The sequence below is a fragment of the Chelonia mydas genome, chromosome 2 (genome assembly GCF_015237465.2).
Source record: "Chelonia mydas isolate rCheMyd1 chromosome 2, rCheMyd1.pri.v2, whole genome shotgun sequence".
In the NCBI taxonomy this organism is placed as follows: Eukaryota; Metazoa; Chordata; order Testudines; family Cheloniidae; genus Chelonia; species Chelonia mydas.
Window position 1 is genome coordinate 82,500,659 of NC_057850.1, and position 27,995 is coordinate 82,528,653.

The following is a 27,995-nucleotide window of genomic DNA, read 5'->3' on the forward strand; positions in this document are numbered from 1 at the left end:
AGGCGAACATCCGGTTGTGCGAGGAGAAGCTCTACTCACCTGAGCGATTAGAGCCCACACTGAGCGCAGCCATCTTGTTGTACGGACACAGCGGCTGTGTCAGGCGGGCGTTCCCTAACTTCCGCTGAAGCGCCACAGCTAGGACTGCTAGTAAACCCGATGCTAATGAGGGATTTTTTTTTTAACTGCCGTAGCTATTAGAACAAATACCGTCCGGAGGAGAACGGAAGTGAGGTCACCTCCGTGAGACGGCGCTCGTAGCCACTGGCAGAGTCTCCCAGCTCGCCTGACGTAAGACGCTCGGCTGCGCGCATTGGGTAGGAGGCCGAGAGACGCCGGTGGCGGGTGGATTTGAAATTGGGACGGGAGGAAGAAAAAGTTGCGGCGGCCGTAACGACAACAGTGAGTGGGGGTGGCTCCGGCGCGTGCGCCCCCGGCCAACGGGTGGGAGGGAGCCTCTAGGGATGGCGGGGCGGTCTGGCTAGGGCCAGGGCCGGAGCCTCTCGCTCAAGTTCCCTCCCGCTCTGCAGGCGTCGTTGCTGGTAGCTCCCGCTCCCTGGCGGGGCCAGGGCAGAGTCCCTAGGGGCGGCCCGGTTCCTCAGGACTAGGGTTGCCAACCCTCCAGGATTGGCATCGAACTGCTGGTGACTATTGAAAGCAAGCCAGGAGACTTAAGAGGATATTTTAAGAAAATAGCATTGCGTCGGGTTGGGGGGACCTCCCGGAATAGCTTCGGTCAGAGTTGGCAACCCTACTCAGGACCCCTCTGCCTGTGAGAGAAGGAGGTGGGGGCGTGTGTCACGTGGAGCCCCCGCCCTGCCTGCCAGGGGCACGGACAGACCTTACTGCCAACTAGCTAGTCCGAAGGCACCACTGTACTCCTCCCCCCATACACACGCACACACCCCAGTAGGGCAGGCCTGCCCTGCACTAGCTATGCAGGCCTTGTGGGGCTGGGGAGGGTGTTGCGGGTAAAACCAACAGGTGCCTGGTTTGGCCTGGATTTTGCAGCTGTCTCTGTCCAAAGCGCACCTGCTGCAGCAAAGAGATCGCCCGGGGAAAGGGTTAATCTCAGTGCAATATATTAAAGTGGGGTACACGTCCTCCACTGAGCCAAAAGGCTGGTGTGTACACTGTCTCTTTGGCGATAGCGGACTTGGTAATTTCTGGAAGTGTCCAATGACAGGGTCTGGATATTGCAAGGGAATGCTCTTTGAGGGGGGCTTGAAGGTTGGGGTGCACCTAATGTTAAAGTAAGAATAGGATTACCAGAGTGCACCTCTAAAGTAAGGATAGGATTACCAGAGTCCTGAGAAGAGTGCCTGAGTTGTTGAAAGGCTGGTGTTGCAGTGGAGCTGCTGCCCATCTATAATCTCATCCACTCACAAACCCACCCCAGGGAACTTCTACATGCTTCCCAAGATGCATCTGCCTGGGTTTCCTGCTTGTATATCATTTGTGGGTGTGGTATTCCTTCTGAAGCAATATCAGGACTCCTAGAACCTGTCTTTAAACCATACAAAGGGCAAGTTTCCTCCAAGATTCAATGGACTTTCTCCAGGAACTTTGAAACTTTAACAGTTTCCCTCAGAACGCTATGTTTACCACCATGGATGTCACCTCCCTATACACCAACATCCCTCACCATGATGGCATTGCTGCCTGCCTCAAATATCTAAAAGACAGATGGCAAAACACACACATCCATCCCATGGCAAAACACACACATCCATTTCATTCTCCATAACAACATTACATTCGATGACACACACTTTGTCCAAACCATGGGAACAGACAGTGGCTCCCCAATATGTCACCCTCTTCATGGGCCACCTCAAGGAAGAATTTCTGGAAAAATGCATCATGAAATCAATGGTATACCTGAGATGCATCAATGATGTTTTCATCATCTAGACAGACAACCTAAATTCCCTCATAGATTTCTACCACAACTTCAACAGCCACTTCCCATACATCACTCTCTCTCTACAACACTCACATATCAGCATCAACTTGCTGGACATCATGGTTAGCTCCATCAATGGAACCCTACAGATAACTATATATAAGAAATCCATGGATCACCAGATTTAACTTCACAGATCCAGTAGCTACTCCAGATGTGCCAAAAAATCTTGTATCTACACCTAAGCAAGAATATGCTGGGGGGGGCGGGGCGGGAACTGGGATACACACCTTAACCCACTTAAAATCTCCTTCACCAAACAAAGACACTGCACCAGAGAAGTAGATCACACCATGGAATGGGCCATCCAAATAGCCTGAGAGAACCTGCTTCAATTCAAAAATAATAACCCCACTGACCGCACATGCCTAGTTGTCACCTAGCACCCCTTACTGGAACCTCTATGAAACATCATCAAACAACTATAACCCATACTTGATGGGGACCACATCCTGAACGATTTCTTTCTGGAACTCCCTTTTCTGGTCTGCGAACACTCTCCCCAACCTTGCCATGCTCATGAGAAGCAACCTCCCTACAGACTAGGACATACCAAGTCAAAGCAACCCAGACCCTGCCAGAATAACAGATAAAAAACTTGCAGACATACCTCCCCTACTACAATGATCAATCATCATTCTCACCCATAACATATCTTTCAAGATCCATATGTCCTACAAAAAGAAAAGGAGTACTTTTCGAATGCATCCGATGAAGTGAGCTGTAGCTCACGAAAGCTTATGCTCAAATAAATGTGTTAGTCTCTAAGGTGCCACAAGTACTCCTTTTCTTTTTGCGAATACAGACTAACACGGCTGCTACTCTGAAATATGTCCTACAGATGCCTATCACAATATGTGGTGTACTTCATCCAGTGCATCAAATGCCCCAACAACAACAATGTGGGTGAAACTAGGCAATCACTACACTCTCAAATTAACTCTCTCAGAAAAATAAGAGAAAAATACCCTATCACCCATAGGTCAACACTTTTCACAAAGCAGTTAATCCATATCTGATCTCTTAGTCCTCATCCTCAGAGGAAACCTGCACAACACCTTGAAAAGATGAGCTTGGGAGTTTAAATTCATAACTCTGCTAGATACCAAAAAAATCATAGATTCATTAGATACTGGTTTTATGTTTCATTACAACATTCCGTAATCCAATAAACCTCTTTTGACTTATGGCTGCAGAAGTGTTAACTGTCCACTTCATTTTAAATGGTCTCTTGCAACATGTGTTAACTCCTCATGCTAAACAATCTATTCCTCTTTATATTCTGCTGTGACACTCAGATTAATTTTCCCTGACCTGAAGAAGAGCTCTGGGTAGCTCAAAAACTTTTCTCTTTCACCAGCGGAAGTTCGTCTAATAAAAGATATTACCTCACCCGCCTTGTCTCTCTAATATCCTGAAACTAAAACTGCATATAACACTGGTGAAATAGTTCCTTTAAATGTTTAATGCTGTAATTAGTGGCCTTCAGAGTTAGAGCGTCACTAAGGTGAATCGGGCAGGTCATCCCTTTCATAAAGCTTTTGTTTCAGTCTCTAGCTGCAGTTCTCAGACAGTATACATTTGGGAGGTTTACTTACTATTTTTTTTATTATACAAAACTTCAATTTCTTCGGGAATGATAGGGCCATCAGATAATTGCTGGTCCAAGATACCAACCCACCCTAGTTCAATCCAGCCTCTGCACATATTGGCTGTGATGTTACAAGAAGGATGATGTTCCTTGACACTGTGACTTTCCTCTAATACCAACATAATTTGCCTTGTAGTTTAATCACAATGCGGCGCAGCTCGAGTACCACTGGTAGCAGTGGTCGACAATCCATGATGCCTCTGAGAGTGCAGGATACCAACAAGATGGGTCTTCAGACACCACAGGCGTAAGTGTCACTGATCAAGTCATTCAGAGTGGATTTTCACAAAGTTAATTGTTAATCCCATTGGGTTAAGCATGTCTAAGTCTCTGTAGGGTCAGATCCATAAACAACAAGTTGTGTGATGGTGTTAACTTTAATGCCATAATTTATGTGTGCATGCAAATATAGTCAATGTATGACACTTTGGGAGCTAAAACTTTAATTTCCTGGCTTTCATGTGACTAAAATGTCATATTTTAACTTTTTTTGTTGTTGTTGTTGCATTATCAAGTACAGAACATCTGGCAGCAGTGGTTTTATACAAGTGGCAGTCTCCAAAGAATATATTTAATTGGTCAGCAGCACCAAGAAGCTGTAATTCTAAAATGCTTAGTCTAGCTCAGGGTGGATAAAAATTGGTGCTTTTAAAAAAAAAAAAATCTGATTTTTTAAAATTTAAGTACAGGTTTATTTTTTAAAAATCAATTTAAAATTGTCAATCTGTGCTAATGCCTTAATTTATTATACTCTATTACAGTCATTTAAATTAAATGCAAAAAATAATTCTAAGCAATATGTGTTTGTTGCCAGTTGTTTTTAAAGAATGTTCCACCAGTTCTGTGGTTTGTCACTGGGTAAGTACGCGGAACCAGTGCTTGTTGAAGTAGCAGTTGCCTTTTCTGCAGGTGCACTGTAGAGAGAATGTTTTCTTCATTTCAGTTTATTCAGCTAGTTCAGCATTAAGAAACCAGATGGGCACTGAACCCAGAAAGCTTGTCTTCCTTTCCCAATCTAAAAATAAAAGCTTGGCGTGAGAGGATATCTTAAGTGAGCATAAAGCATGAACTTATTGTAATATCAGTAACTTACACAAACCTTTTTTTTTTTTTAAGGCAAGACAGAACAACCTTTGGGAAGCTGAGTATGAGTAAACCTGCATCTGGTACCTCAGAAAGAAAAGTCAGCTTCTTTGGTAAAAGGTATTGATGACAGGGCTCTGTGCAGTAAATTTAAAAAGCTGTTCAATTACTTTTTAAAGATTTCTGCAATTTATGTTTTCCCTAGAAAGATTTCTATGGGGGGAAGAATGGATTTGGGGCACTTTGGAGCAGGAGCAGCTTCATAGCTCTATCTCTCCTCACAAGGGTTGAGCAATACAGAGATCATGCACCTGTGCAGATCACTGACCTCCCCTCAGAAGCCACAGCAAGGGGAGAGGCAATGGGAAAAGTCTTTAGTGGGCTGTACTGCTCTGCTCCCCCATGAATTTTTTTCTCAGTTAGACCTGAGTTGGGGATAATAAGGTAGAGCAGGGGTCAGCAACCTTTTAGAAGTGGTGTGCCAAGTCTTCATTTATTCACTTTAGTTTAAGGTTTCGCGCGCCAATAATACATTTTAACGTTTTTTAGAAGGTCTCTCTCTATGTCTATATATTATATAACTAAACTATTGTCATATGTAAACAAGGTTTTCAAAATGTTTAAGAAGCTTCATTTAAAATTAAATGTAAAATGCTGATCTTACACCGCTGGCCCGCTCAGCCCCCTGCCGGCCTGGGGTTCCGTTCACCGAGGCTGGCAACAGGCTGAGTAGGGCCTGCGGCCAGGACCCCAGACCAGCAGTAGGCTGAGCGGCTCAGCCCGCTGCCAGTCTGAGGTACCGTCCACCGGCTCCTGCCAACCAAGATCCCGGCTGCCAGCCCCGCTCTGCCCGCTGCCGGTCTGGGGTCCCGGAACTGTCCACATAGAGTAGGTGCGTGGCAGACAGCAGAGTGCCATTAAAAATTGCTCATGTGCCGTCTTTGGCACACGTGCCATAGGTTGCCGACCCCTGAGCTAGAGGATGGGGACCACCAAAAACTTCCGTGATAGGATGAAGGTAAGGAAGATAAGAATTTATATTTTAAAGCTAAGGATAAGGTTTATATCTGTTTGTTTTGGCTATTAGTCCAATTAACTGTTGTTATTCAACTAGTATTAAAACTAAGGCTTTGTCTAAATGGAGACATTGACTAACATAGATAATGCAGAATAACTTATTCTGCAATAACTATTTCGGAATAACTCCCTGTGTGGATAACCTGTTCCAGAATACAAATGACATAGCAGAGTAATTATTCTTTAATAAAAGTGATTAAGTGAATAAAATTAAATAAGCTTAAGAACACTACGGTTATGGTCTACAGGTATCTAAACTTTTTGTTTCTAGAACTAGTGGTCCTGGAGGTTCACGTAACAGTCAGTATGGTGTGTTTGGTACAGAAAAGATCAAGGATCCCAGGCCACTTCATGACAAGGCATTCATCCAGCAGTGTATCCGACAACTCTGTGAGGTATTTTGCTATTTTCTTTAAATGTTTGGTTTAAATCATAAATGGGGCTAATCAAAATCTACCTTTTTCCTTTGCCTCAAACCTAGCTTTTGTCTAGAATCTACCTACACACACTAGTAATATGCATGTGTCTTTTCTCAGTTTCTTGTAGAGAATGGTTATGCCCATAATGTCTCCATGAAATCACTCCAGTCTCCATCTGTTAAGGACTTTTTAAAGATCTTCACTTTTATCTATGGCTTCCTGTGCCCTTACGAGCTTCCTGATTCTAAGTTTGAAGAGGAAATCCCCAGAATCTTTAAAGAGCTTGGGTATGCATCAGGAATTCATTCTTTTCAATTTCTTAATGTAAAAGGGCATGGTAAAACTTAAAATTGTGTAGTTTAAACTCCCTCCCCAGTATTGTTGTTGGTCCTGTTTGTTTTGTTTAGGAGGTGGCTTGTTGAATGTAGAGGGTTTTTTGGGGTGCGTTTCACTCAAACTGGACAATTAGCTGTTGTAATAGTAATCTTAGGTGTTGCTTGGAAATAGCAGTAGGTCCAACATTTTCAAAAAATCTTAAATGTTGGTAGTCTCCAAATTTCCAACTTCATGAGGAAGTGTGAATTGCATTTAACTCATCCTGTGAGGTGCCTTGTGCTGGTAGCAAGGTGATGATTACCCTCAGCTCATATTGATATCTTTGAGTCAAGCATGCTCACCATGTCAAATACGCGAGGTTTTTGGTTTCTGTTATCTAGTGGAAATTTTGAAAAGAAGGGTGCTCTCTAATGGCCTTTCTGTGTGATACTGAGAAACTGACTATTTTACTAGAGACCAGGTAACCAGAATACAATCCTGGGTAGCTGTCAAAACATGGTAACGATTCTTGTAATGAAAAGACTGTTTAAGAAACTTGTCTCCAGAGCTGGAAGATGGATTTAAATAATTCATTTTTTAAAAAACTGAATCTGGGTGTTTAAAGAACATTTGCATTTAAAACACTTTGGCACACTTTACCAGCAAAACGTTTTTAGCTCATTGCCCTATAAATCTAAACTAATTTTGCGTACTGCAATCCAAAATCAGAAGAAAATGTGCACTTTTCCACACATTGAATTTCAGAAGATTTCCAAACTGTGTCTGTAGTTAGCAATGCAACATCCAGGTGTTATATATTTATGAACTTTCTCAGTAACTTGCATGTCAAATTTGGTCAGATTACAGATGTTGTTTTATTTAGCTCCCAGCACTGTAAGTTCAACCTAGGATCTGAAAACTATGCTATTTCTGCCTCATAATATGATCTTAAGTTCACAACCACCTTTGAAAGCCAGTCTTGCATTTAGAGAGCCCCAGAAGTGAGAATTTCATTTAGTGGGGACTTGGGTGCTCTTCCTCTGTTTCTCTTGGCCAGTTGGTTAGGAGTGGATGGGCTTCAGACTTGCCTGCACCATTACCACATCCCACAGTGAGGGAGAAGATAGGTCAGTACTTCACATGTTGGAATTCTTTTTTCCTTCCTCACCTCATCACCCTCCCTTCCAGGCCTCTCTGTCTCCTTTCCTAGCACCTGTTTAAATAGTTCCCTCTCCTGCCTTCTAGTACTGATGTGCATGTCTCTCTCCTCAAAATAGCCTAAAAAGGAGAAAGGGGAGAATCATTCCGAGTGAGGAGATGTCAGGTGGGGAGGCAGAGCAGCAGAGGAGAGTCAAGATCAAGAGTTGCCCCCAGCACCAGACTAAAAAGAGGGAAAAAGGGAGGGATGTGTCTTGCAATCTGGTGAGCAAATGGGAGTTGTGGGAATAGTCTGAAGACATCCCTTCTGGCTCCAGTACTACCCTTGTCTATGCAACAAACCACCACCTCCTCACTCCAAGAAGACATTAAACTTCTGTCATCACCAGCTGAAATATTCTGCTATTGGAACTTAGCTGTTTTTTTTTTTTTATGCATGATGTAAAATAGAATCTATTTTGCTCTTCTGTAGCTGCTCTGTAGAAGCACATCCTTGCTTTTATTGGTAAGGTTCGCCTCAAGGTGTATGTAAGAATGCCATTTTGTGTAGTCAGGGTATTTTTACCAGAACAAAACTTTTATTTGAGAAATGCTCTGATTCTTTTTCATTGTAGGTATCCCTTTGCATTGTCAAAAAGCTCTATATACACAGTGGGGGCTCCACACACCTGGCCTCAGATTGTAGCAGCTTTGGTTTGGCTAATCGATTGTGTCAAGGTACTATCTGACTTCACTGAGCAGAATAACTTTGTTTTCATGTATGGAGTGTTGTTGTAGGGTAGAATGTTAGAGGTATCTTAAGTGACTTTTGAAGTAGCCTAAACACTACAATAAGAAAGCAAAAAAAAAAAAAATTGCCAGATGACATTTTTAGTGATGATGTAACATAAGAGCTAGACTTTAGCCTTATTTTTATAATGCTATATCAGATGACTTGATTTTAATTTTATATTTACACTTCTTGTTAAGCTAACTTGTGATGTTGATTAATACCTACACTAAAACAAGGTACCTACATGTAAGTAAAAATGAAATATATGAACACTTAAAAAAATCTGGACTAAATTCAAAGCGGGTATGTAAGATAGGGCTTGAAAAATCCACTTGCTTCTGAGGAACTTCCCTTTTGCTCCTGTTGACCTTGGCCATCTACTTCAGTTTATTAAATTTAAACTGTAAGGGTGGGATTTTCAATATGCAGGACACCTGTCCCACAATGGGATGTGTATGCCTGTGTCTTGAGCACTCTTGAAAAGCCAACCCTAAAACTTCCAGTATTTATGGCTGCAAAGATACATTTGGCTTACATTCAGAAGGTTAAATGATACAATTTTTTATATGGAGTCTCCAGACAGTTCTTTTGCCTCTCTTGCGAGACTTAGCTTGGCAACATAACAGCAGAATTAAACTAACAAAACTTGGTATTTTCACTGCTGCTATTTAGAAACCACCTCCAAAAAAAGGAGATACTGGTCCAGTGATGCTAATTCTGCATCCATGGACTTTTTCTTAAAATTAATGTGATACTGTAATCCAGCAACTGGTAGAGGTCTTCACAGACTGCATTCTCTGGAGTACTATTAACTTCATATGCCATTAATTCCCCTTCTAGTTGTATTCTGCCATGAGGGAAAACACACCCTTTGATGAAGGACAGACCTGGGAAGGAGAAACAGAAGATGGAATTGTACATCATAAGGTACCAAAATAATTTACCAGTGACTATAGTAACTGATCATCTAGAGCAGTGGTCCCCACAATTTTCAGGGTCGTGTCTCCCCTACCCGCTACCCCCTCGAGCCAGGGCTGGCATGGCTGTGGTTCCGGGGGGGCAACAGGGGTAAAAGGGGCTGAGGCTGGAGGCAGGTCTGGGGCCAGGAACAGGACTGAGGCTGGGGGCAAGAGTGAGGACTGGGGCCGAGTGCAGAGGTGCAGCTGGACTACGGTTGAGGGCCGAGGCTTGGGATGGGGCTGGAAGCCGGGATCCTGGCTGGGGGCAGGGCCAGAGCAGAGCTAGAGTGGAGCTGGACGGGGTGGCGCTCCCTCTCTTCCCCCCTGGCCCCACTACGCCCCGCTGAATGTTTTTCCACCCCTAAGGGGGCACGCCCCACAGTTTGGGGACCTCTGACCTAGATTCTGAAATATACTGTCATAAGACAACGTGTATAACTTAAGCTAGTTTAATTCGGCTTTCAGTTTTCTTGGTCAGTCTTACATCTTTAATGCTATTTTCACAAAATCATGAATACAATGTAAATTAGCTTAAGAAAGTAACAGTTTGTACTACTGTCTCATTTTTTTAAAATTGTAAGATTGTACTATGTTATGTTTGCAGCATAAGCTTTATTGTATTTTCTCGATTATTGGCTGGACTGTTTACCTCAACCCAAATTAATTTTTAAAATAAAATAAATTTCTTAGGAAAGGCACTCATCCTCCTTTTGTCTGGGCACTGGTAAATTACAGCTAAAACTACTTCCCTGAATGTGGATTAACACCAGATTAATAGTCTAAGTGTTCCACTTCAGGATGGAAACTGTTTGTTAAATTAAAATAGGAATCCTTTGTTTTTATGATTCTGTCACACAGTGCTTCTGCTCCTCAGGAGGGGTGGGGAGGAGAGAAGAGAGGATTGTCATCCTGCTTTTCATTTTCCTCTCTTGGCAAGGTCTAAAAGATTTCTTCTATTTGGAACTTGATTCTTTTCTTATTAAATTGCAATACTGTTATGAACAGTAACTCCATTTAAAAAAGGTAGGGTTTCTTTCTTATGGGGGTGACGTTTCACAGGATTGTGCGGCACCTCACCACCATCTGCCCTTAGCATGAAGTAGTCTTGTCTGTGCCTTATGTAGATCGGTTCCCTGACTCCATCATCCTCTGGCAACACAAGCACTGCTTTCCAGGCCTCCCTAGGCCTCAATTTCTTTGCATAGGTTAGCAATAGGCACATGCTAACCCCCAAGTCTTCTAAGCATCCCTCTGGAGTGTCCAGCCCCTGTTCCACTGAACACTCACAGAACTCTGAGATTCACTGCTCCCAAGGGAATAGTACACACCATTTTATTAGTTTTAATTCAGGATTACCTGCCTTCCCACTTAACCCACAGCACTCAGATATATGTATAGGAAAAACCAGAATAAGTTTGTTCTCTGATCATAAAGATTCAAATGATAGTAAGAATATTGGAAATATGGTTACACACAAAACAAAATCATAACAGGCTTTCTAGACCTAAACCTAATTCACAAGAGGGTCTCTTTCTGCTGTGGGAGAGCTTACCCTAAGTCCTTTTTAAGAATTTTCAGCCGGGATGGCTGAGATCTCCCTTTTATAAAATCAAGCCCACTGGCAGCTTGACTTCACAGATTAAAAGATGCCAGGGTGTGTCTCTGCATCCCCAAATATACCAGACCAAACCTTTGATTTTTTTTCACCTGAAAATAGGGTTCCTCATCCACCCTGCTTCTCCACTCCCCACAACTGTCCATCCCCATTAGGGTTGCCAACCCTTCAGGGTTGTCCTGGAGACTTCAGGAATTAAAGATTAATCTTTAATTAAAGATTGTCATGTGATGAAACCTCCCGGAATACATCCAATCAAAATTGGCAACCCTAATCCTCATTTACCTCTTCCTGTTAATTCTCTTCTAAAGTCTCCATAAGTTCTTCATTAGCATTTGAATCAGTATGCTAATAGACTTCTATTGTGAGATACTGGATACTGAATGGTCCACCAGGGAGATAAGTGTCTCCCATCTTCTATCTGGAGAAGTTTGTCTCCAGGTACTATATCCTTGAGTGATCTGCCTTTAACTACCAGACCTATACAACATAATTTTCAGCATATATTCATAATTCCTCACATATTTCCTGTACGTACATCTGTCAATGATTATGATGACCAGTGGACTGGCTTTCATTAGAGACCTTAACATGAAATTCTTTTGGTGAACCTAGGGGATCCCTTTATCCCGGGCCCTCTGCCAGTTGGCATCAAGAGGTCCTTTAGTCACAAATGTTTCCAGTTCAGATCTTCATTTTTACATTAAAACTGAGTAAAACTTTTTTCTAGCTGCTAGTCCTGCAACCTAACCCCAGATCTAAAAGCCAAGCTTCATTCTTTCCTCCTCTTATCAGTAATAAAAGTTCTGCCCTGAGTTAAAGCTATGCAGTACTTTTCAGTGGGGTTGCACAGTTTGACAGAGGGCATAATTGGACCTATAGAATTGTTATTAGCAGTGATGTACAAGCAAGAAAGAATGTTGGATGAATTTTGGATCCTGGGGTGAGATTGCAGGGCTGGCAGTTGCAATTGAAAAAACTGTTTTAAAAAAAAAAAAACCTTTGTAAACTGAACAAATATGAGCTGGAGTTAATGTACAAACAAAAGACACACAATACCACTTTCAGTTGCTCTTGAGAGAACTGCAGTTTAAAATTGCTAACAGATTACAATCTTTGGGGATTCCTGGATTACATGGACACCCTCCCCAACAATATAGGCTACATCATCTGTCAGGGGACTATATCAGATCATCCTCATACATCTTATTTTTAAAACAAACAAAACCACAAAAAAACAGACTTTTTTGACCACACGTACCTCTGCAAATACCACGTCAGCTTCCTCCCTTCTCTTTTGCATCTAAATTCAATTGAATACACAATCTATTCTTTCTGTCTTTAATTCCCTTAAATCCAGTTCTGCTGCACCATTTAAATGTCTTATCAAGGTCACCAAAGACCTCATAGCCACACCAAAAAGCTGCTTGCCTAGACTCCTCTTTTGTTAATGTGGTTGATTACTCCTCCCACTTGGATTCACTCTTATATGGGTTTTCTCTTCATGCTTTGCTCTCCATGCTCACTTCTTGTTTTTTCCCAAATTTCTTGAGCATTTTGGTTGATGACTATTACTCCTGCTCCTCTCCCTCTTCAGCTCAAACTGAACTCATCCTTTTGCCTCTAATTTTTCCTCTTCCCCATTATGTACCATTGAATCCTCATCCATTCTGCCTCATTTACTGTACACCTTGCTGGTTTCTCTCTTTGCTCTCCTCCAGGCCATGCAGAATGCTGCTTCAAAAAAATTTCCCCTCATGCCTCTTATGTACCATATAAGTCCCTATTTAAATCCTTTCATTTGCTATATGAAAGTCAAGTTTTTGGACCTTGCCTTCAAACTTCTGAACTCTACTCCGGCTTACATCACTTTATTTTCATCCTGTTCTTGTTTTCACTCCACTGCCTCTCACCATGCTTTTTGTATTCTTCTGCATTCTCATCTTTGCACCTTCTTTTTTATACTTAGAATAGTCTCTTTCCTATGCACCATATAGTTATGCTATCTTCATTCAAACTATTTAAAAATATCCTAACAGGATTAAAACAAACAGTTCTAAGAGTTAATGGTCACCTGATCAGTTGGTGTATAGTAAGTATGAACTGTATTCTGTTTTTTAATTTAGAATGTAAATCCCTTGGGACAGACCCCATCTGTCTGTATTGTAAAGAGTTGAGCACATGGACAGTGCTTAGTAAATAAACTGATAACAGATCTTTTTGATTAAGATGTTCAGTTTAATTCCACTTGCGGGATGGAACTGGATATCCAGATGCTTAGAAGCTTTTGGCTTTCCTTTATGCAAGTTTTTTAAATTGTATTTTCAGCTCTTTATGGACTACACTGTAAAGTGCTATGAGCACTTCATGAAGGGTGGAGACACTTTTGAGGAGTTTGATGCAGAAGTGCAGTCAAAGCTAAGTAAGTTTTGTGTGTGTGTGTGTGTGTGTCGGGGGGCGGGGGGGGAAGGAGTTAGTCTATATTTGGCCATAAATTGTTTCAAAAGTGAAATTCTTCTCTGTAAAGTGCCTAGTTGTAACTAAAAGGTTGATTCCCTATTTCTCTCTTGTTTGCAAATTTGATATGAAAATAAAAGGATGGATTTGTTTCCCCCCTCCAAACTGCCAACCATGCAAACTCAGCCTGGGCTCTGAGAGTCAGATGACGTTGTCTTCATCTTGTGTATCATTCCCAGTAATACAGGCTGGTCACCCTATGCCCTCAGCAATACTCGTGCAATCCTATGTTATCAGTGATGTTGTATGGGTGTAACTTATTGGAATGCATTATGCAATGCTGTTGATGCACAGATGAAATAACGTTTGCTGCTCATTCTTACCCCTGGCTCAGCAGGGCTGACAAATAAAAGGCAATACAAATTTCCTTTTCTCACTAAAAGATGCAGATGTGACTGAATACATATAGACAGCAGATCAGATGAGTAAGAAGGTTCCACTTCTGCAGTCTCTTTTCAGGGCCTGTATGGTTCCACACTGTATTGCAGAGCTTCTCAAACTGACCTGTGAAGTACTTGCTGATGGTCTGCAGAGTGTTGGCAAGTTGTATGGTGCAGGTCCTTGTTTTCACCTGCTTCTACAGGCATCCAACAGAGAGCCTGTCGAAACAGCTGAAAACAAGGACACAACCTCACTCAGTCCCTCAGTGGCTGCTGTTTACATAGGAGCCACTCTCAGACTAGAGCCACCAATAGGACTGGAGTTGCCTGCTAATGGAGCCATTAGTAGGAGAGGAGACATGAGTTATCAGTGAGAGGGGAAAGTTCAAAAGTAAAGAGAACCAGGCAGCTGTCCAGCATGTGCAAGGAGCAAGGGAAGGGACAAATCAAATTGTTGGGAGGCACCTGGGAGGAAAAGAAGAGAATCATTGTTAGAGGAGCAGAGTGAGTAAGTGACCATTTCCCCCCACATTTATCACAGTTTTTACATAAGTTAACATGTTGCACAGTCACAAATGGGGCTATACTTGAGAAGTTTTGAGGGACTTGGTTCATGAGGTGAACATTCTACTACAATTATGTGACCCACATATCAAAAAGTTTGAGAATCCCTGTTTACTGGAACTCGCCACATGGTAGAGCTTCTGCATATATCTGACATAGGCAAGAACTCACTTGGGTTAATTTTATATTTATTTTTTTGTCTGTGTTCTAGATTGTGTGATGAGAATTAAATAAAAATTATAACCTTTCGATAAGTGTGTCTATTCAAAGCCTGGGTGTCTGGTGTGCTATAATAAAAGCAACTGCTTTGGTATTATGCAGTATGGATGTTGATGTTTTACGAGAGCAGTCTAACCTTTTTTTGTTTCCTTTCAGAGGATTTATTTAATGTAGATGAATTCCAGGTGGAGGCTCTAGCAGCAGAAAATAAAAGGTTGCAAGAAGAGATTGCAAGACTAGAAAAAGAAAGGGAAAGTGAGCCGGTTAGTAAATATACCCAAATAAGTGAAGGGGAGCTGTTTTTTAACTTGATTTATATTGATATTCCGGGTCTCCTCTCGCATTCCTTGGAAATAATATTTCCATAGCAAGCGTTGATAACACAACAGTAAGACGGGCAAACTGATGTGGCTATTTCATGCTAGAATAAAATGTAAATATTCCTTCAGATGTTCCAAGTGACTCACGCTGGCCCTGGATATCATTTGCTCTATATCAATGCAATATAAAACATTTTTTTGGGAAGGCTTGAGTCACAGTTGGGTATTGTGTAGATACTTTCAAATAATGGAAGACTTTGCAATTTTCGCAGTTTAGCCAATGTAATTCTAAGCACTGTTTATCCAACAGGATTTCTCTCCAAGGACTTAATATCCAGAGGGTTTTGGTGGGAGAAGAGTATGGGACAAGTGGCAGCAACTTATCAAAATGTTTGTTTTGTAAGAAAGCATTACGTATTTGAAAAGTCAGTTTAAGTATTTTAAATATATATATATATATATATATATATATACTGAAATATAAATTGGCTCAGTAGCTAGGTAACTGGCAAACTGAGACTACAGTAACTCCTCACTTAATGTTGTATCAGAGGGATAGCAGTGTTAGTCTGGATCTGTAAAAGCAGCAAAGAGTCCTGTGGCACCTTATAGACTAACAGACATATTGGAGCATAAGCTTTCGTGGGTGAATACCCACTTTGTCGGATGCATGTAGTAGAAATTTTCAGAGGCAGGTATAAATATGCAAGCAAGAATCAGGCTAGGGATAACGAAATTAGTTCAATCAGGGAGGATGAGGCCCTCTTCTAGCAGTTGAGGTGTGAACACCAAGGGAGGAGAAACTGCTTTTGTAGTTGGCTAGCCATTCACAGTTTTTGTTTAACCCTGAGCTGATTGTGTCAAATTTGCAAACGAACTGAAGCTCAGCAATTTTTCTTTGAAGTCTGGTCCTGAAGTTTTTTTGCTGCAGGATGGCTACCTTTAAATCTGCTACTGTGCGTCCAGGGAGATTGACGTGTTCTCCTATGTTAGAGAGCTTATTCCTTCACCCACGTACTTCCCTGGTCCTTCTCGCATGAACAGAGAGCAACAATACCCGAAGTCCAAAGGTGCAAACAATTCGATGTTTATTGGGGTGAACTTCCAGCAAGCATGATTCCAGTTTTCCTCCTTAGTATCCTCCTTCCCAGCTCTGACACCACAGAGCCTTATACCTGTGTCCCTGTTCCCATTTCCCCCTTTAGCCAAACAGGATTCCAGTTTCCCCACCCCCATTTCCTGTTCCCATCTCCCCCTTTAGCAAAACATGATTCCAATTTCCTTACCCCCATTCCCTGTTCCCATCTCCCCCACACACACCCACCACCTCCCACCCTCGCCCCCTCACTTCCTCATTGACTACAGATTATATAGTAAAACTTGAGTTCTGCTTAGCTATACCTTAACCAATCATTTTCCTGAAATTTAACTAACCAATCCTAACATATTGTAACATGATTATGTAACCAATTATATCCCACCACCTTAATTAGTTTACACCCAGCAAAATTAATTATACAGCAGACAGGAACAATCACAGAACCAGACAGAGATTATACAGACAAACAATAGCAAAGTGGGAACTCTAATGACAAAACAATATAGAAGTGAGGATTTCACATCCCAGTATTGATAAGTGAGTTCTTGCCAGACAGGATGCTGTTTCCTTTTACATTTTCTAGGCACTTCCCTTTCTCTGGAGGTGACAGGCATTATCAGGACAGGATTGTATTCCTAACAGCCCAGTAGCAACTTCTTTCAATGTGACTAGTTTGGAATGTGAGGATGTGACCGGTCGCTTCCTAGCTTATGGCTGCCTCTGCTGCTTAGCCAAAGGCCTTAGCCTAAGAACAGGGCCTCAGACTGTCACAGTAAGAGAAGGCCCTTACACCAGCAGACAGTGATTTTGATTCTCTCTTTTATACCTCTAGAACTAGCCAAGTGATAAGAATACACCTAAATTCTTAAAGTACAGGCCTTTGCAGACAGGCCTGAATATCTATATCCTAACACTCTACAGGTTTTTATATATTGCCATTCCTAATCTCTGATTTGTGTCCATTTATCCTTTTATGTAGGGACTGTCCAGTTTGGCCGATGTACATAGCAGAGGGACATTGCTGGCACATGACGGCGTAGATTACGTTGGTGGACGTGCAGGTGAATGAACCAGTGATGGTGTGGCTGATCTGGTTAGGTCCTGTGATGGTGTCACTGGTGTAGATATGTGGGCAGAGTTGGCATCGAGCTTTGTTGCATGGATTGGTTCCTGAGTTAGAGTTAATATGGTGTGGTGTGTAGTTGCTGGTGAGAATATGGTTCAGGTTGGCAGGTTGTCTGTGGGCGAGGCCTGGCCTGCCTCCCAAGGCCTGTGAAAGTGGGGGATCATTGTCCAGGATGGGTTGTAGATCCAGGAACCAATCCATGCAACAAACCTCGATGCCAACTCTGCCCACATATCTACACCAGCGACACCATCACAGGACCTAACCAGATCAGCCACACCATCACCGGTTCATTCACCAGCACGTCCACCAATGTAATCTACGCCATCATGTGCCAGCCATGCCCCTCTGCTATGTACATCGGCCAAACTGGGCAGTCCCTACGTAAAAGGATAAATGGACACAAATCAGAGATTAGGAATGGCAATGTACAAAAACCTGTAGCAGAACGTTTCAATCTCCCTGGACACACAATAGCAGATTTAAAGGTAGCCATCCTGCAGCAAAAAAACTTCAGGACCAGACTTCAAAGAGAAACTGCTGAGCTTCAGTTCGTTTGCAAATTTGACACAATCAGCTCAGGATTAAACAAAGACTGTCAATGGCTAGCCAACTACAAAAGCAGTTTCTCCTCCCTTGGTGTTCACACCTCAACTGCTAGAAGAGGGCTTCATCCTCCCTGATTTAACTAACCTCGTTATCCCTAGCCTGATTCTTGCTTGCATATTTATACCTGCCTCTGGAAATTTCCACGACATGCATCTGACGAAGTGGGTATTCACTCACGAAAGCTTATGCTCCCATACGTCTGTTAGTCTATAAGGTGCCACAGGACTCTTTGCCGCTTTAACGTTGTAATTATGTTCCTGAAAAATGCTACTTTAAGCGAAACAATGTTAAGCGAATCCAATTTCCCCATAAGAATTATTGTAAATAGGTTCCAGGGAAATTTTTTCCGCTAGACAAAAGATTATATTTTATATTTTTATGTAATATATATATATACACACACACACAATATAAGTTTTAAACAATTTAATACAGAACACAGCAATGATGATTGTGAAGCTTGGTTGAGGTGGTGGAGTCAAAAGGTGGAAGAGGAATATTTCCCAAGGAACGCCTTACTGCTAAATGATGAACTAGCATTAGGCTGAGCCCTCAAGGGTTAACACGTTGTTGTTAATGTAGCCTTACACTCTACAAGGCAGCACAAATGGAGGGAGGGGTGACAGCATGGCAGACAGAGACACACACCATGTATGAGAGAGAGACGTGTATTGCCCCTTTAAGTATGCTGACTCCACTCTAAGTACATTGCCTTTTTAAGTAGATCAGCAAGTTGAGACAGCAGCTGCTGCCAGCAAGCTCCCTGACCCCTGTCCTGTCGTGTCCCATCCCTTCACCCCCCCTCCCCCACCGCACGCTCTGTGTGGATGGCCCAATGGTATCCCCCTCCTCCCCGCTCCTTTACCCCTGACATTAGCACACCCCCTCACCCCCCCGCACAGCAAGCAGCAGGCTCCTGGGAGCAGCTCCAAGACAGAGGGCAGGAGCAGCACATGGCAGTGGGGGGAGGGACAGTTGAACTGCCTGGCGATTGATAGCCTGCTGGGTGGCTGCTATAAAAGGAATTTAGGGGGGTTGCCGATCCACCCTGGTTCCAAGCCCCTGTCCCCCCCCCACCCCCCCGCGGCTAGCTCCAACGGGCTACTCTTTCTGCAAGCAGTGGACAAAGCAGGTGGCTGCCAAACAACGTTATAAGGGAGCACTGCGCAACTTTAAATGAGCATGTTCCCTAATTGATGGGCAACGTAATAAGGAAACAACGTTAACCGGGAGGACTTTAAGTGAGGAGTTTCTGTACTTCTCCTGTTCAAAATGTGCTTGTTTTACTGTTGTCCCCTCTCCCCTGTTTCCACCATCTGTTGTGTCTTGTCATAACCCTAAATTGCAAGTTCTCTGAGGTGGAACTAGCTTATTGCTTGTTGTTCAGTGCCTAGCACTACTGGGCCCTTATCCTTGATACAGGCGTCTAAGTGTTATTGTGATTCAAACAAAAGTATCAGAGGCTTTTGGATTGAAATGTTTGAGGTTAATAAAGCTGTTGGGAATGCCTAAGGCTTTAGACAAGTTAAGTCAACTGCTAAAAAGAGGGAGCGAGTATAAAGGAAAACTTGATCAGCCTAACAAAGCTTCTTGTCGTCGCGGCACAGTCCTGCATAGAAAGTAAAAATGATTTTATTTCTACAAATTCTCTAAGTGAGAGGTTGGTGTTTTTTTTTTCCCCCCCTTCTCCTCCCCACAAAAGGATCGTTTAGTGTCATTGAAAAAACTGAAATCTTCTTTGCAAGCAGATGTTCAGAAATATCAGGCTTACATGGTTAATCTGGAGTCTCATGCAACCATCCTTGACCAGAAAGTGAAAGGAATTAATGGGGAACTTGAAACAGCAGGTGAGGAAGAAGCACTGTTCACAAATGGTCGACCATGCTAAAAACAACTTAGTTCAGCTTTAAGAGTGTGAAATATTTATTGTGCATATCATGATCCTACAGAGAAACTTTCCTATATAGATTCCTAACAAAACAGATTTTATTAGATTTGTAGCCACTCTATAGGCTCTGAAGAGGGTGTGGTGAGGAAATGGCAAGTGAGGTGATTATTTCCCAGACCAATGTATACATCACTTTTAAAAAATGCATAGGCTGATAATTAAGAACCTATTAGTTGATCCTGATTTTTTTATTTATTTTAACATCTAGAACACAGGTTCTCAAATTGGCGGTCATGAAGTTATTACACACTTTTAATTTATAAGGATAGCTGCACTCAGAGGCTTGTTTTGTGAAAGGAGACACCAGTAAAAAAGCTTGAGAACACTGGTCTAGAGCTAGGTTTACTTCAAAACTGAGTGAAAGCATCCCTATGTTGTTTGTAAAGCATTTGGGGATCCTTTTTATACAAAAATAATCTTTCTAAATGTAAGATTCTATTATTAATTTTAGTGTATATTTAGTGATTTCCTTTCCATATTAATATTTAATTGGCAAAACATCTGATTCTAACTTGTTTTAACTAGAAATTGCCCAAACTTCTGAAACAATCACCTTTTCTTTTGCTAAAAGTTATAGTATTGCTGATTTAAGTCACATTAGAGATGTTAACTCCAGGGCTCAGAAATATACGTCAGGTATTAAATTAGGAAACTTTTAAGACAGCAGAGTATGAACTAATATGGAGTAGTTATAATGCTTACACAGCCATTAACTAGTCTGAGTTTCTAATAGATCTAAAAAAACTTTTTGTAAATTCAGAAATGGAAGTTGAAGCGATGAAGCAGGAGAATGCACGCCTCCAGCACATCTTTGATAACCAGAAGTACTCAGTTGCAGACATTGAGAGAATAAATCATGAAAGGGATGAACTGCAGCAAACCATCAACAAGCTGACCAAGGAACTGGAGGCAGAAGAACACCAATTATGGAACGAAGAGATGAAATATGCTAAAGGGAAAGAGGCGGTATGTGAAAGCTCTACTATCTGTGAGAGGCAATTGTCAGTTTGCATCCTTAAAACTTAATTCAAGATTAGTCAAAAACTGAAATTTAAGACACTACTGCCATTTAGTTTCCTAAATTAATTTAACAATAGCAGTAATGTCTTATCATTTTTAATCTGTTAAAAGTGTCTGTATTTATTCTTATCTTGAACAAACACTTTTGTTCTTGCCCACCTCTCCTTTCAAGTGGAGTGGAAATGTCTTTGTGATGCATAATGATTTGTGCATCATCTATGGGATAGCACGTATGCACCGCTGTCAACCACTGATGTTGATGCAGAAAGGGAGTTTTCAAAGTTGCTGGCTGTCTAAATCACTTTCTTGGAATTAAATATCCCTAATGTAATTTATGCCATTTTAGCACTTTAATTTGCATCAATATTTCCCTGAGCTTTTAAGACCAAACTCGTCCCTCAATTCCATTGAATTCAGCCCTGCTGAAAGTATGAGTTTGGCCCTTAGTATTCTAATTTAAAATGGCAGTTTTTTAAAGTTGCTGCTTGTTGGGCAAAGCACACCAAAAAAAAAATAATTCTGCTCAAACACTGTATAACTTTACATGGCACTTGCTTATAGCTGTAAAAGTCAGAGCTAATGCGAAATAAAAACAAAACAGATGTTGCACTGTTGCTAAGTAACACCTGGGGATCAGGAAACAGGCCAATTTTGAAACTCTCTAGGTAAGTAATCATTAAAATAACTTGCTAGGCCATACAATTGTGTATGTGCAGTGTCCATAACTCTTGCTCCCTACATTAGAAGCATTGCAGTTATGACAGATGTTTGCCTTTTTTTGGAGCCTTACAAACTACTCATAAGTATCCATCTCCTAGCTTTGAGAGTCAGTACCCAAGTGAAAACTGGAGAGTAGTTATACTTCATGATGAGAAAATACAATAAGTCAAATAAGGAAACTGTTCAATCTCACTTGTATACATTATGAAACTTCTGAGAGCCAATCTACAGGACTCGCAGTGGTTAAACCAAAAACGCTAATTGGTAAATTAACAAAACCTAGAACTCTTGCATTTCCAAGAAGTGTGTGCGCTCATGGAGCAATTGGGCACTCTTTTACTCATAGTAAGAACAATGAGCTTGCTGCAAGGCTTTGGAGTTGGATGCATGCTTGGAATTTCTGTTAATTTTTGGCTTTTCCCCCTCCACTTTCCCCCCGCAACCGAACAGATCGAAACACAACTGGCAGAGTATCACAAACTGGCTCGAAAGCTGAAACTAATCCCAATAAGTGCAGAGAATTCTAAAGGCCATGACTTTGAGATTAAGTTTAATCCTGAAGCAGGACCAAACTGTCTAGTCAAATACAGAACTCATATTCATGTAAGTGGACACCATTGTGTTTAAAAGACTGGTAATTTTATTGCTGCTTCACTCCTAGGAACAGAGTTAGTATTTCATTTATAAGCAACTTTGTTAGGAAGTTTTAAACTACCCTATGTAACGTCAGTACAGTGCTTTGAGATGTACTGACGGGAATGGCAAAAGGAAATAAATGGTAAAGTATAGATGGTCTAAGTTTAAAAAAAAAAAAAAAAAAAAGTATAAGGGATGGTGGGAGTGGTAAGTCATTTTGGGAGGGAGGGGAGAAACGGACATCACTTTCAGGGTCTTTTTTCTTTTTTTCTTTTTTTTTTTTTTTTTTTTGTCTCACGCACCACCCCAAGTCATCTTTTTTGCTTATAAAGTGGCCTGGTTGAAAGCTTGAGTCTTGCTGAAGAGGTTCCAGATGCCCATCCTTTGAAGTTTTAAATTGTGGTGGGGCTTTTCTCTGAGCAATAATGGTTTTGTTCAATTCTAAATTATTGTAAATTCTGGAGGTTTCTGGGACAATTTCCTTATTGCAACATGCACCGCTTCTTAAATGGCTATTTCTTTTGTATGTGCATTTCAGGCTCCCCTTATGGAGCTCATAAATAGGACAGAAGAAGAAATTAGAAAAGCTACCCACAAGAAAATGGGTTTAGAGGATACATTGGAACAGGTGAGCTACACATGCTTATGGTGTCTCGATATTAAGCTTTGCTAGACCATTACCAACACTTGACCACTTACATATTATAAAAACATTTTATTTTTATTTTTTTTATTCTGGTAGTGCCCAAAGGCCTTTGCCAGGGTCAGTCCATCCCCCCCACCCCATATTGTACTAGGCACAGTACGAAACAAAGGTACCTATGGTCCATGCCTCAAAGATGCAAAAGTGATTAACAGAAGAGAAAGTTGGGTGGTCAAGGGTAACAAAAATAAGATGCAGTCAGATAAGTTTGCGGAAATATTGGAAAGCTTTTTCTTTTTAGACAAACAAATAAGTAAAATGAGCTTTCTCAGACTTCTGCCCAACCTAGCCATCACTAACTGGCTGATATCTTGTAGGTTTCAGAGTAGAACTGGGCCTAGCAGGTACCTGAAGATGGATTAGTTTGGGGAAGGTGTTACATGTTTAGAGGTTGTTGATTAATATTATAGCCAATTGATTTTGACTATATTTGCAGTTGGATATTAAAAATGCTCAAGAGCCCAAATAACTAAGCTCAGCCAATTTGTCTATATACAAAACAGTGTGCTACAATACAAAAGGAAGACATACATACACCTCCTGAGAACAACTCTTTTTTTCTCTCAGCATGATTATCACACAATAGGTGTGCTTCAAAGATACAGCCCCAAGACCACTTACATTTATATCATGGCTGTTTACCAGTTAAAAAGTACTTTATACATCACCTAAGATCCAACCCACCAGTTCCTTAACTTCTTGTCCTATACCTTTCCTTATCTTTGTTTTGGATACTATATTCCAAGCCAGTTGCCTGTGAAAGTACCTCTATTGGGACCTAGAACAAATGATCTTGACTTTGACAGGCTTCCTATTTTCTAATGAGTTTCTGAACTCAGCTTTGCAAAGTGTTATGGGATACTTGACATGGGTGAACAGAATTGTGGAAAGAATAGTATAATACATTCAGTTACTATAACTTCCCAACACACATATATATATAATGTATATGAATACTGAAGGCATAATATCCATTAATGTGGTGTATACTACACATAATATATATGTATTAGCTAACAGGAGCAGCTTTTTAAAAAAAAAAGTGTAGACATGTCTGTAGGAGGAGCCAACAAATGAGCATTCAAAACTGGTACTGCATCAGATAGAAGAATTGTTCTTGAAATTTCTGATGAAATAACATACTGCTAAGTTTGCTGCCACTTTAAAAAGCACTTTTAATAGGACACCTATTACAAAATTCTCTTGTTCAGGAAATGTTTTGTACACAGAAAATATGGCTTGTCAAAGTTTATATTAGTTTTCTAATAGTTATTCATATTAAGAATATTAAGACCTGTTTTTGAAGTAGCTTATTTTCACCTCTTCCCCCAACCTCCATCCCCACTTAATCAGAGGTAATACTGAAGGCAAAGGGTACAATTCTCTCTGTATACATAGTTTGTGTCACTAACAATTATTCCTTACACTGGTACATAATAGGAGTTGATCTAAGTATTCATCTTTGGGAGTTGAAATAAGAATCATGGGGGGATGTGGCTTCTATGTATATATTTTCTGTGAAAGTGGAAAGTACTCAAAATTGCAGATTGGAATTTTTGAAGGACTACCGTTGGACTTTTTTAACCGTGTACTTTCAGGTGAACACAATGGTATTAGAAAAGAAAAGCAGTGTTAAAATGCTTAAGGAAGAGGCCCAAAAGCTGGATGACCTTCACCACCAGAAGCTTAAGGTAGGCACTGTTTATAAAGTGAGACAAATTAAATGAAGGATTTGGATAGTGAGAATCCAAAGTTGTGTTCTGACTGGCCATTTGAGTCTTACTGATGCTGTCACAGTCATAAACAAACTGATACATAATTGAGACTTCAGCGCTGAAGAAAGTCTTGATCTAACATCCAGTAGAACATGTTTGGTAACAAAAAAGAGCCCTCCTGTTGACTGAGTGGTCCCCTTAACATCCCTATTACTGCTTTGGCACCTGTCACCTTGCATAGCAACCCCTTCTCTTATGTTTGTTCTTGCCCTGAGAACTATATTTCTGAGAAAGAGTGATGCACAGGAAAAAATGCTACTTCAAAATAAGCTAGTGTTAATGTTAGAGGTGTAGGTTTGAAAGAGTTAGTAGAGCTGTAAACCACAAAAAGGGTCTGCATTACTTGGCTACTGATGCACTAATTAGGAGTTGAAGGCAGCTGACCATCACACTCTTGCCTCACAACACACCTAAACTCGGCTGTTGATACTGTGCTATTAGAGTAAGCCCTGGTCTACACTGGGGGGGGGAATCGATCTAAGTTATGCAACTTCAGCTACGTGAATAACGTAGCTGAAGTCGACTTACTTAGATCGACTTACCGTGGTGTCTTCACCGCGTTGAGTCGACTGCTGCTGCTCCCCCATCAACTCTGCCTGCACCTCTCACGGCGATGGAGTACAGGAGTCAACGGGAGAGCGCTCGGCGGTCAACTTATTGCCCCAGATAAATCGACCCCTGCTGGATCGATCACTACCCGCCAATCTGGCGGGTGGTGTAGACATACCCCCAGTCTACAAAATATTTAACAGCTGTGATATTGGTAATAATACTTATTCATATAACTTTCAAAACACTATACAAACATTAGAAAGACTATCAACAATTTTTTAGCAGAAGTATGACTTATCTGCTCTTATGAGTAACATTTAAGTTTACTAGAACTGAAAGCTCTGGAGTGTGGGAATTCTTTTTGTTGGTTTTGTGCATTTGATAGCACTATGTGTATTGCCAACTTCACTCTTTCCCTGCATATAGTCAGTCTTTCGCCTGTTTTGTTTGAGCCTTTCACAGAGGAACAGGGGAAAGAAAAACTTAAAAATGGATATTCTTGTAAAATCACAAAAATGTGCAGGAGTAATCAGGATCCCAGAGTACTCCCACTGTGAGAGAGGTGAATACTATTGCCTATCTTAATTCTTCAAATAACTTGGGGGGGGCGAGAGGGCGGGCTGGCTGTTAGACTTGGAAGGGAAGGCTGGAGCAACGCAAGCCTTGAAGGGTGGAGTGGGGGTTGTACTCCAGAGCTCCCTTGAACTCTCTCATTTGGTTTCCAAATAAGCTGCAGCATGGCATTACAAGTGTGTTGATTTACTAATTCTAATATGAGTAGTGGTAGGAAATTGAGAGAGAACAATTTATCTCTTAAAAATAAAAAACAGAAATACTAATTTATGTGTTACCATTACAGGAAGCAGAAGAGAAAGAGAGAAAATGTGCAACTGAGCTGGAATTACTGGAGAAGCATAAACACTTACTTGAGAGTGGAATCAATGAAGGCTTCAGTGAAGCTATGAACGAGTTGCATGATGTTCAGCGGCAGTAAGTCCAACAACAGCTAGGGATTGGTTTTTGAGATATATTGCACAGGTCATTCAGTGTTAAGTTTTAACATGTCTAGCATTATATGATGATATTTTTATAGTTCCTTAAGTGAGTAAGTACCCATTTCAGTTATTTTTCATGAGACTCAATATCATTATCCTCCTTCTGCAAGCTTAGAGCTATAAAATATTTTCCCTCCACAGTAAATGTGCTTTGCCAGGATATTTAACCAGTCTGCCCAATAGTTGTGTTCAGTTGTCTTCCAGTGTACCTTCATATGATGTATTTGGTTATAGTGAGAGTGTAAATCCATCAGAGTTCAGTAAAGACATACCTGAGTGCAGTAATTCATCCAGAAAAATCCAAGAAAGCTGTATTTTGATCCTGATAGACAGGATTTTCTCAGTTGTTCTTCTTTTCCTTGTGATCCTCTACTTTTTATTGAGCAGCATAAAAATTATCCTTGTTTTTCAAAGTTAAGTTTAAGAAAACAAGTCTGATCTAATTCAAATAAATTATCCCATAAAAAGTTGTATTACTCTGATGAACCATCAGCCAGAGTAAAGTGATTCTGTTTCCACTGTTATTCAACTTGTATAATTAAGGAAAGGGTTTTTTATTCTTTAGATACCAGGTTGTTATGCAGATGACAACAGAAGAGAGTAGGAAAGTGGGTGATAATTTGAACCGACTGTTGGAAGTGATTGCTACTCATGTAGTATCAGTAGAGGTAAGTCAAACTTGTTGCTGTCTAAAATGAAATCCTTCTGAACGTGGGACTTTCCGAAGGATAACTGCATCTGTATTAAAGAGTTTGCTCCTTTGAATAAAATACCAATCATAGCATCTATAGTCCTGTTAAAAAGAGCTTGGAGCTTCTGATAATAAAGTTGATAAGTTTAATCCTTTGTTCAGTAGAAGTCAGGAATGGCAGCTGAAATTTAGTAGTCCTTCCTTGTCCATTTTAATCTTCCTCCCTCCTCCTCCTGTGTCTCCCTCAAGAATAGGATGACTTAAAATATTTCACATTTAGAAGTTGAGATTACTCAAAACACATGCAGCTCGCAAATCCCAAATACTTAAGAAGAAACCATCGTTCAACATTATTAGAGAAAGCAATAGTTTAACTAGTTTGCTGTAACTCTCTTTCAGAAATACCTGGGTGAGCAGAATGTAAAGGTTGATAGAGACTTTGAAGAATTCATGTCAGAAGATTTATTGGCAAACTTAAGAGAGATCCTAGACAACTATAAAAAGAAGGCTGATGCAGTGTAATTCTCAAAAAGGATGAAGATAAAAATTTTGAATTTGCAGAGCTCTAGAGGCATCCGTCCTTCAATGTAGGCATCACCCGTCATAGATTTCCTTGTTAGCTGAATTGCTGTTATGTTTCATAGACTCTTTTACAAATGTACATAGCTTCCTTTTAGTTTTTAGTATCTGCAGCATTCTATAAAACAAATTAAGAGGTTAATCAAATTATTTGCAAATAAAGTAATGGATTTGTTTTTACTTTCTTTGTTATCCATTTATGCAACTATGGCAAGACACAGCCCAGAGAACAAATTTAATTTTAATCCCTCTGTAACTAGTAGGAGGTGTTCACGTTACTTGTGCTTCTCCTAGAAATATTTAATGGGTTTAAGATACAGCGCTACCAGTCTGAAAAATGGCCTGGAATGGATTTATAGATGGGACATCAAGTCCCAGTGCTTAAAGGGACATTGCCACTTGAAAATCTGCCATCTGAAAACTTTGTATTGACTAATGTTGCAATAAACCTATAAGATTACTAATAA

At 40.9% G+C, this 27,995-nt stretch overlaps 2 protein-coding genes across 6 annotated transcripts in view; one reads left to right on the forward strand and one right to left on the reverse strand.

Annotated features, from left to right (window-relative positions):
* The window catches only part of METTL4 (methyltransferase 4, N6-adenosine), a 29,170-nt gene extending 28,911 nt beyond the window's left edge, over positions 1 to 259 (reverse strand). The window contains exon 1 of one of the 3 annotated variants that reach the window (XM_043538791.1): positions 211 to 259. The gene's annotated coding sequence lies outside the window, so the exon portion shown is untranslated. Of the gene's footprint in view, positions 178 to 210 lie in introns of those variants that run through there. The other 2 variants (XM_007064889.3, XM_043538789.1) reach the window with 2 other exon arrangements.
* NDC80 (NDC80 kinetochore complex component) lies at positions 158 to 27,995 on the forward strand. Of its 3 annotated transcripts, none has more exons than XM_037892788.2 (17): positions 158 to 291; positions 3,754 to 3,864; positions 4,734 to 4,820; positions 6,049 to 6,172; positions 6,314 to 6,483; positions 8,284 to 8,386; positions 9,282 to 9,368; positions 13,344 to 13,437; positions 14,852 to 14,958; positions 19,552 to 19,696; positions 20,558 to 20,763; positions 21,988 to 22,140; positions 22,712 to 22,801; positions 24,475 to 24,567; positions 26,063 to 26,193; positions 26,824 to 26,926; positions 27,349 to 27,995. In XM_037892788.2, exons 2-17 carry the CDS (start codon positions 3,764 to 3,766, stop codon positions 27,469 to 27,471), a joined length of 1,917 nt encoding a protein of 638 aa, XP_037748716.1. In that variant the 5' UTR covers positions 158 to 291; positions 3,754 to 3,763; the 3' UTR covers positions 27,472 to 27,995. The 3 variants fall into 3 exon arrangements, with proteins under 3 accessions (XP_037748716.1, XP_037748715.1, XP_037748717.1); XM_037892787.2 differs by having other exon boundaries at positions 180 to 317; XM_037892789.2 differs by having other exon boundaries at positions 204 to 402.